The sequence below is a fragment of the Carlito syrichta genome, unplaced genomic scaffold, assembly GCF_000164805.1.
Source record: "Carlito syrichta isolate Samal-C Ts95f unplaced genomic scaffold, Tarsius_syrichta-2.0.1 Scaffold315400, whole genome shotgun sequence".
NCBI lineage: Eukaryota > Metazoa > Chordata > Mammalia > Primates > Tarsiidae > Carlito > Carlito syrichta.
Genome location: NW_007259496.1, coordinates 151,180 through 160,341, shown reverse-complemented (window position 1 = coordinate 160,341; position 9,162 = coordinate 151,180). Strand labels below are relative to the sequence as shown.

The following is a 9,162-nucleotide window of genomic DNA, read 5'->3' as shown; positions in this document are numbered from 1 at the left end:
GAGCGGGGACTGAGACCAGGGGCAGAGGCGGGAGCGCGCTTCCAGGCACAGCCCGGCCCCAGGAGGCCGCCCCTGCTGCCCCTTCGCTTCGACCCCGCGAGGCCGCTGCCCTGGGCTTCCCCACACGGGGCTCCTGCGCCCCGGGGACGCTGTCTCGGCTCCATTATGGCACCTCTGGGCGGAAAGGAGTGTGCCTTATGCTGGGTATCCCAGGCAGGAAAACGCAGACACAAAGGATGGCCAGGAAGTTGAAATATAAATGTATCGGGATCAAGATTCTCTTGCGTTCCCCCTCAATTCAAATAACCCCCAGTGCCTCCAAGAAGCTCCTGTCTTTGCCTGGGACATCTGGTAGCGAGCGGGTGAGGAGTGCTAGCGGCTGGAGGTTGGTTTTCCATACCCTGAACTGACCTAGGAGAGAGCAACTTGTTAGGGCCTCCCCACTTTTCGAGAGGGGCAGAGATTTTCTGCGGTGCCTCCTTCCTCGTATGTATTACCTCCACAATAAATCTAACTCTATTCTTAGTCATCGCCTATCATTTAAAGACCTTTGTGTGTAATCTGTGTGTTCCCAACTAAATTATAAATCCTCCCAGATAAGGAGATAATACACTTTTCCCTTCTTGTCTTTAGTCTGCCACGTGGATGAAGCATAGCATTGTGTAAGCAAAAGCATTCAGATATAAATGAGTTAACAAACGTTTAGCACCGACTCTGGTTCCAGGGCTGAGGAGTGCTGCTTGGGATCCTTTTCACCCAGTTTCCAGCCCTCAAGAATGCAATCATGAGACAATTAGAGAGCATCGCAAGAAAATCTATAATCAACTCCTTTAAGGGATGAGGTAAAGGTTGCTGCAAGTGTAGCATCTGTCTGTGGTCTTGTCTGTGGAGGCGGGTGACCAACCTGCCAGCCCTCGTCAGCCACACCTTGGCTTACTCCAGTGGGCCCTGCTCTGGAAACGGGGATCTGGGGGGACTCCCAGGACTCCAGGGAGCTTGCCTTGGCATGTCAGTCAAGTGGCTGGAGTCGATAAACGGGGCCCAGCATAGAGAGGAGTCTTTGGCGTGTGTCCTGCCACTAAAATCCAGCCTCAAATGGGCACACCTATCATGCCTGTAATCCTAGCACTTTGGGAGGCCAAGGTGAGAAGATTGCCTGAGCCCACAGGTTTGGGACCAGTCTGAGCAACTTGGTGAGACCTCGTCTCCACATTAAATCAAAACAATTATCCGGGCGTGGTGGCATATGCTTGTAGTTCCAGCTACTTGGAAGGCTGAAGTGGAAGGATTGCCTGAGCCCAGCAGGTCGAGCCTGCGGTGGTCGTGAGCGTGCCACTGCACTCCAGCCTGGGCAACAGAGTTAAGACTCTGACTCAAAAAAAAAAAGAACACATCTGCCTCTCTTCTCAGACCTGCGGTCAGCTGGTCCCTGTGAGGTCATCAGCTGTAAGACATCGCTCAGAGCCATTACCCCAATCAATCCTGGGGTCATTAGGTGGTCACGGGAGAGGTGGAAACCTATGCTGAGGTCGTCAGGAGGTCGTTGGGAACTCAATACCACCAACCGGGTCAGAACTGGGCCACTAGGGCCCCGGATCTAGGCCGCCAAACTCGTAACCGTGAGCGCACCCCTCCCCCGCATCATTCTGGAACGCGTAGTCCCGGAGCGGCCCATTTCAAGAGGGCAGCGCGCACAGAGAAGGAATAACAAGAGCGAGGCACGCTGGGAACCTGGGCGCCCCGGTGGGGCGCCGGGAAAACGGACACGCGGTGCTTCCTGGGACTTGAAGTCCTGGGTTTGCCTCCGCGGTCGAGCCGGAGCCCCGGGCATCGAGAGCTGCAGAAAGCCTGAGCGCAGCCTGCTGGGGGTTGTAGTCTCTTTGTCCGCGGCCCCGGGCATTGCTGGGAGATCTGGCCGCCCTACGACTATTAAGCCCAGAAGCCCCTGCGCAGGGAGGGGGCGGGGCGAGGCTGGGGCTGGGGTGCCGCCTCCTCTGCAACGCCGGGGCCGGAGTCTTAAAACCGAGGGCCCGCTGGGGTCCCCGCGGCCGCCGCGATGCAGAAATACGAGAAACTGGAGAAGATTGGGGAAGGTAATGGAACCTCGACACGTTCATGCAAGATTTTCTTCTGCAGACCCCTTGGCATTCCTTGCAGCCCTGGCTCCCCTACCGTCAGCAGTACATACAGGCTCCGACCTCAGCACTGGCTGCAACTCTCGCCCCCCAGTACAGCACTCCGTGGAGACACCAGTCTTCTCCATGTTAGCATTTCTCGCGGACTCCCACTCCCAACCTTAGCTCTCCCTGTAGACCAGAGCTCCCCAACCGCGGCACTTCCTGCATTTCCCACCCCAGCCTCAGCAGCACTTGCCCAACCTCATCCCGTCCCCCAGCCTCAGTTCTCGCTGCAGACCTCCAACCTCACCATTTTTCTGCAGTCCGCTAGTCCTCCCAGACCCCTCCGCGCTGTCTCCAGACCCTCCCGTAGCACCGCATTCATTATAGACGTCGTTACCCTGGCAGCCGCAGACTCCGAGACCCTTGAGCCTCTGCAGGGCCCTTCTTGCGCCTCCCCACCTGCCACATCTTCACTCACAAAGCCCTTCCACGCTTGGCCTTCCCCCGGAATCCCTTTCCTTGCACATTTAGACGCTGCCCCCCCCTTCCAGGAGGGATTTCCTGGGTTGGGGAAGGATGCCCCATCCTTTCCTTCACCCCCTGACCTCCTTCCCCTAGGTACCTATGGAACAGTATTCAAGGCCAAAAACCGGGAGACTCATGAGATCGTGGCTCTGAAACGAGTGAGGCTGGATGACGACGATGAGGTAGGACTGGGGACCAAGACCTAGGCCAGGGAGTAGGGAGAGGGCCTGGGCTGGGTGGGATCTGACTTGCCCACCTGGCTCCTTCATGCATGTAGGGTGTGCCGAGTTCTGCCCTCCGGGAGATCTGCCTACTCAAGGAGCTGAAGCACAAGAACATCGTCAGGTGTGCAAAAGGCAGGCACCTCCTTGCCTGGGCCCTTTGGAGGAGGAGGGTTCTTTGGTATTGGGCTGGGCTGACACTGGGATGTTGGCTGCAAACCTACAGACCTGCAAACCTGGCTGAGCACTTCCTTTTCCCTAGGCTTCATGATGTCCTGCACAGTGACAAGAAGCTGACTTTGGTCTTTGAGTTCTGTGACCAGGTGAAATGGTAGCTTGGGAGATAGTAGTCTTGGGAAGGTATTAGGGCCCAGATTGAGGTTAAACTCTGTCTCACTTCCCCACCCCCATCTATGTTAGGACCTGAAAAAGTATTTTGACAGTTGCAATGGTGACCTGGATCCTGAGATTGTGAAGGTGAGTAGAGTGGTGAACGGGGAGTCCTCAGGTTGGGATGGGAGTCTGCATTCGGCATCAGCACCTCTAGAGCATCAAGTGTAGGCCCTGAATAGAGACATTCTGGGGTGTCAGAGAATGGGAAAACCCTATTTCTGCCCTTTAGGGGCCTCCAGTCTTAGAGCATTTTCACACGGTCTCCTTTAACCTGCAGGGTAACACTTTGATGTCAGTGTTATTATTGACATCACTTGAGAGATGAGAAAACGAGGCTCAAACAGATGCATTCATCCATTCAACAAATACTTATTGAATGCTTTGCTGTGTGTCAGGTGTTCTTCTAGGTCCAAGACCAAGTGCCTTGGTCCAGGTTCCAGGGGAACCAGGTCCTGAATAATACTGTAACATGATGGTTGTGGTGTGCATGTTCAGATGTGGCCCAGTTGGGTCGATCTTCCCTAGTCAGAGTCCCCTAGACTGTAAGGTTAGGAAGGTGGGGACTAGGCCTTACTTGTTCACTGCTGTCCCTGTGATGTCTAGCACAGTACAGAGTGGGTCTTGGATGGTGAATGAATGGTGTGGTGCTGAGCTCAGTGCTGAAAGGAAGGTGAGCCTAGAGCGGAGCAGAGTGTGAGGTAGGGTGGTGATCCATTACCTGACGCAGCTGCACATCCAGGGTGTCTGAATCCCTCCCCCCACCCCTCCCCCAGTCATTCCTCTTCCAGCTGCTAAAAGGCCTGGGATTCTGTCACAGCCGCAACGTGCTGCACAGGGACCTGAAGCCCCAGAATCTGCTAATAAACAGGGTACTTCTCAGGGAGAAGGGAGAAGGTGGGGAGGCTGGAGCCAGGGGCTGGGGAGCACTGAGGGAGCAGGACTGGGAGGAGGGCGCCTGAGCTGCCCCAAGGGTGCTTGAAGGTCCTTCTTCCTACTTCTCCCCCCAGAATGGGGAGCTGAAATTAGCAGATTTTGGCCTGGCTCGAGCCTTTGGGATCCCTGTTCGCTGTTACTCAGCTGAGGTGAGCTGGGGGATGGGATATAGGGTCGAGGGAGGGAGACTCTCAGCTCTTCACCCACGACCCAAAACATTATTTTCCTCTCCTCTTTGAGCCTCCTCCTTCAGCCTCCTCCCCAACCCTCTAAGTGGGGGGTCCCTGTGGGTGGGGTCTCCTCCAGGTGGTCACGCTGTGGTACCGCCCACCGGATGTCCTCTTTGGGGCCAAGCTGTACTCCACGTCCATCGACATGTGGTCAGCCGGCTGCATCTTTGCAGGTGACATGCTGGGGCTCTGCAGAGGCACTGTCTCTCCCATTTGGGTTGACATACAGGGTCTGGAGAGAAGGGAGTGGGCCTCTGGGGCTGGGGATGGAAGACACGGGGTATCTTGGAGTGAGGGGTCCTTCATGTGTCATGTCTTAGCGTCTTCTCTTTCCCCCAGAGCTGGCCAATGCTGGGCGGCCTCTTTTCCCTGGCAATGATGTCGATGACCAATTGAAGAGGATCTTCCGATATCCTTCCATTTCCCCCTACCTTGAGCCCTCTGGCAAGGGAGTGGCTCTTAGAGTTTCAAGTGCAGGTGTCAGGGCAGTGATGGCCTGGGCCAGGATAGTAGGGTCTGCAGAACGTCTCCTGAGGGTCGGTGGGGGAAGAGCAAGGGTGCTGGGCAGACTCTGAAGAGGGTGTGACTTGAGATAAGCAGGGTACTCTGGGTCAAGAAGCTGAGAGGGTGCCCCTCCAGGTGAGAGGGTGCGTTCACCTTAGGGTGAAGGAGTCAAAGGGAACAGGAAGGTTGTGGGAGCAGGGCAAGGATGATGAGTTCATTAGGACTGCAGCTATCAGGATTTGGGTGAAAATAGTTGAGTTTGTCACAGGAAACACTGTGCAGGTGGGCTGAATATGCAAACCACATGCTGGAGGCCTGCTTCTGTCATGAGCCAGGGATAGAGTAGGAGTGAGAGGAGAGGGTGGTGAGTAAGAGTAATCCCACCCTTAGAGGGGAAGAGCCCCTCACCCTGCCCCTGAAGATGCAGATGTGACCTTTTTCCACGAATGATCCTTGACCCCGTGGACACGTTGCTGGGGACGCCAACCGAGGAGCAGTGGCCCTCCATGACCAAGCTGCCAGACTATAAGGTGTGATGGGGAATGAGGGAGGTCATAGTTCATCAGGGTCGCTTTTATTTCACATTGCTAGCAGCCTTCATACCTCCGGTCTGACTCTCCCTATCGCTTCACAGCCCTACCCGATGTACCCGGCCACAACATCCCTGGTGAATGTCGTGCCCAAGCTCAATGCCACAGGGAGGGACTTGCTCCAGGTAGGTGATCGGGGTAGAGTTGGGGTCTGGACACTTGCCCAGGGAGACCGGGGAAGGCAGGGATCTAGGCAGCCAACCTGTCCTGAACCTGCCACCACCTTTCCTCCCTGTCTCCAGAACCTTCTGAAGTGTAACCCTGTCCAGCGCATCTCAGCAGAAGAAGCCCTGCAACACCCTTACTTCTCTGACTTCTGTCCCCCTTAGGCTCCAGGATCCCTGGCTGCCAGGCTGGGGCCTGGCCTATTTAAGCCCCCTCCCGGGAGGGGTGGGACAGTGGGGATGCCCAGTGTGCTGAGCCCCAGCTGTGCTGGGCTCAGCCTGGGTGGGGTGCCCAAGCCCATGTTCCTCACTCCCTCCATGAACTTTATTTAATTTCATAAATTGGCTCCTTTCCCAAGGTCTGGCTGATATGATGGTTGAGTGGCTCTGCAGGGGCATGGACTGGGGGTCTTCCCTCCACTTTCTCACCTGCTGTAACCCATTTGCAGCTCCAGCAGAGCCCGACTATCTGCTCCTTTTCTGCTACTCTAAGTGTCTGTGACCCTCACCCCTGATCAGTGGGGCCAGGGCAGTGCTGTCCCTGCACTTGTGCACTCATACACTGGAGCACACCCCTTCTTTCCTCTGCCCAGGAGGGCCTGACTCATCCTGAGGGGTTAGGGGGCTAGTTTCTGAGAGCAAGGATGGGCTTCTACCAAATGAGGAAAGAAGGACTGGCCACCCTCCTTGTGCATGGTTCTCCATAGCCCATGTGGCCCCTCCTGTCCCTTCCCTCTTCATTCCCACCATACCCAGGCCTTCAGGCTAGGATGGGAGAGACGCAAAGATGTCTCTCCCATCAGGAAATCAGGATATCAGGATAACAGGAAAACCTCCCTCCCCCGACTCCCCATTTATCAGTTTTCCAATGCATGGGGGTACAGCAAAAGAGAAGGAAATTGGGCCTGTGGCTAAGGCCCAGTGTGTCCTTACTGGCAGAAGGGGGCAGGGAGGACTCAACCCACTCCCACCTTCTCAAGCAGGGACCCTTCAGCTCTTGTGGGGATGCTGGGAAAGTAAGAAGTATTCCCATGGAGGCAGGCTGTGTACCGCACTTGGTCCCAAATGTGAGGAAAGGAATCACGATCTAAGACGGGAGAACAGTTGTGTTCTTAGATGTGGAATCACCTCTCTGTCTTCTCCCTGCCTTCTCCCCCACTTCTTGCTGGGTTCTGGGTCAGAGCCTTCTTCCAGCCCTACCCTTATTGCACTGTCACTACCTGCTGACTGTGATTCCTCTGTGCCTCACACCCAAGTCTGAGTTTGGAGGATACCTGTCCTCCCTTCTCTCTGAGATGTCAACCTGATAAACTCATTCACACTGAGGTGCAAATGACCGATAACCTCTTACTGCTATCATCTCTGAGAGGTTCGTGGGGGTTTCAGAAGCCGTGTCCAGCTGGATGATGGCTGGCACTGGACTTCTATGCCTGAGTAGGACTGACCTTGGCCTGGCTTGTCTCTGTAGTGTGAGAAGAACACCTGAGGCTGATGCATTAGAACTTTATTTGGGGTGAAGGTGGCAAAGCCATGTGCAGACTTGGCATGTCCAGGGTGTCAAGGCATGGCCTTGAAGACACAGGCAGCAGGTCTAGAGCCGTGTGACAAGGTAGCAGGTGCGGTGGGAGGCAGAGAGAGTCTTGGTGACAGCACACGGAGGGGTGGGAGGCCTTGTGGGACAGACCGCAGTGCTGGGGTGGAAGCCTTCACACCCGCTGCCCTGCTCTCCTGCCCCTGCCCTCCTGAAACTGAACTACAGCCCCTGGACCAGACCTGCCCCTCCTCCCTTGATCTTAGGGGGCCATTTTGTGTTACCTGGGGCCCAAGCTGAGGTGGGAAACTTGGGTTCGATGGCTGCCCAGCCCTTCCTGAAGCTGTGAGAGGAGGGAGAGGGTCAGAGGCGGGGAGGGGTCCTCCTCCCAGGGACCTGCCAAGGTCAGTGCACACCCCTCCCCGACACTGTTTTTCCTCAGGTGGGTGGGGATGATGTTCTAGGCTTCGGGGAAGGGCGCTAGCACCCCTGGAGGTGACAGGGAAGAGAGAGGGACTGTTACCAGATTGGTGCTGGAGTGCCTTTGGGATCGCCTTCGGTTCCAGAAATATCCCAGGACCCTGTCTAGGAACACCTGGAGGCAAGCGGGAGGGGAAGGTGACCAGCACATATCTTCTCTCAGGTTCCCCTCCTCCAGTGGGGTCCTGGCCTACCTCAGAGAGGTAGTCTAGGATCTCAAGGATAGTAAGTAGGCTGGCCCCAATGAACAGCCCCATCTGGCCCCCAATGTCACCTGTGGAGACAGGGTCACCCTTCGATTCACAGCCACCTGTCCACCCCCACTTCCCCAGACCTGGGCGCTCTGCACACACACCGAGCAGCTCAGACACCTCATAGGCCTTCTTCTGCTCCACTGTCTCATAGTTCAGGGCCTCAAAGAAGATGTCCAGGACCAGCACATTCTCCCTGGAGGAAAAGAAAGGCGGAAAATGTTCATGGGTCACGCCCTGGTGCCAGCTTCTGGCACGAAGCACCTGTGGGTTCTCAGGCTCCTTTCAAGAACCTTGGGAGGGGGCGTCACCATCCCCCAGGGAGCCCCTGGCCCAGAGTTCCAGAGCCTGTGATGCTGGAGAGACAGGTGTCCAACCCGGGTTGTGCACACCAGGGTTCCGTCCCCACCTGGCCAGGAGTCCCTCCCCCAACCCCTGCCCCTCGCTTGCCCGCTTTGGAGGCTGCCACCCTCGCCCCGGCCCTCGCGGCTCACCTGATGTAGGCCTCGCTGTGGTTGAACTTCCGGGCCAGGTAGCGGGCGGCGGCGCGGCTCGGGATCTGCACCATGGAGAGCTCCTTGGCGTAGCGCGTGCTGGCGCAGGGGTTGGGGCAGGCGCACACGTCTTTCCGGAGCATTGCGTCTGCGGGCCAAGGGCTGGGTCAGAGCCGCCCTCCCAGTAGGTTTGGGGTCACAGGCGACGCTCGGGGTGGCGGGAGCGACGGGTAGGTGGGGGACGGTTTGCCCCTTACCCAGGGTTGGATTGGCACAGTCCTTGTACTGCTGGGGGCTGCACACGGGCGCGCTGCCTGGGGTGGGGAGAGGAGACGGCTTCAAGAGCAACCGAGCTTTCCAGGCTCCCCGCCAGGAAACGGGTCCCGCCCCCAGCCCCTCACCAGGCATATGCATCATTCGACAGCCACACTTCCGAGCCACGTAGCGGGTCTCGCAGGCCAGACGACAACCCATTAGGCTATAGGGGGGGCTGGAGCTGGAGCTGGGGCTGGGGGGACCCAGGGGATCGGAGGGCTCCGGGTCAAAATCGGGGTCCAGAGACACGGAACTGCAGTCACCCCAGGGCGGTGGCAGGAAACTCAGCTGAGGAGGGGCAAGGTTAAGGAGGTGTCTGAAAAGTTGTGAGAGGTCGTGAGGTGGAGGCCCTGGACAGGTCTTGAGACACTTGAGGGTTTAAGGGCTGAGGTGATGTGGGAGCCTTGCGGG

The 9,162-nt window shown here is 57.0% G+C and overlaps 2 protein-coding genes across 5 annotated transcripts in view; one reads left to right on the top strand and one right to left on the bottom strand.

Moving 5' to 3' along the window:
- Window positions 1-1,937: 1,937 nt before the first annotated feature.
- On the top strand, window positions 1,938-6,042 carry CDK5 (cyclin dependent kinase 5). 2 transcript variants are annotated; one of them, XM_008072685.1, is made up of 12 exons: window positions 1,938-2,093; window positions 2,739-2,827; window positions 2,923-2,990; window positions 3,129-3,189; window positions 3,287-3,343; window positions 4,033-4,128; window positions 4,267-4,341; window positions 4,499-4,595; window positions 4,762-4,831; window positions 5,396-5,456; window positions 5,561-5,641; window positions 5,759-6,042. In XM_008072685.1, the coding sequence occupies exons 1-12, from the start codon at window positions 2,057-2,059 to the stop codon at window positions 5,843-5,845; spliced, it is 879 nt and encodes a 292-aa protein (XP_008070876.1). In that variant the 5' UTR covers window positions 1,938-2,056; the 3' UTR covers window positions 5,846-6,042. The 2 variants fall into 2 exon arrangements, with proteins under 2 accessions (XP_008070876.1, XP_021561937.1); XM_021706262.1 differs by lacking the exon at window positions 4,033-4,128 and having other exon boundaries at window positions 2,003-2,093.
- Window positions 6,043-7,169: 1,127 nt separating this feature from the next.
- The window catches only part of ASIC3 (acid sensing ion channel subunit 3), a 3,796-nt gene continuing 1,803 nt past the window's right edge, over window positions 7,170-9,162 (bottom strand). The window contains exons 4-11 of one of the 3 annotated variants that reach the window (XM_008072684.1): window positions 8,838-9,039; window positions 8,694-8,750; window positions 8,437-8,584; window positions 8,047-8,138; window positions 7,886-7,965; window positions 7,735-7,806; window positions 7,496-7,554; window positions 7,170-7,350 (exon numbers count right to left, since the gene is read on the bottom strand). In XM_008072684.1, the coding sequence (XP_008070875.1) occupies window positions 7,272-7,350; window positions 7,496-7,554; window positions 7,735-7,806; window positions 7,886-7,965; window positions 8,047-8,138; window positions 8,437-8,584; window positions 8,694-8,750; window positions 8,838-9,039 (789 nt within the window). In that variant the 3' untranslated portion in view covers window positions 7,170-7,271. Of the gene's footprint in view, window positions 7,372-7,495; window positions 7,555-7,734; window positions 7,807-7,885; window positions 7,966-8,046; window positions 8,139-8,436; window positions 8,585-8,693; window positions 8,751-8,837; window positions 9,040-9,162 lie in introns of all 3 variants that reach the window. The other 2 variants (XM_021706261.1, XM_008072682.2) reach the window with 2 other exon arrangements.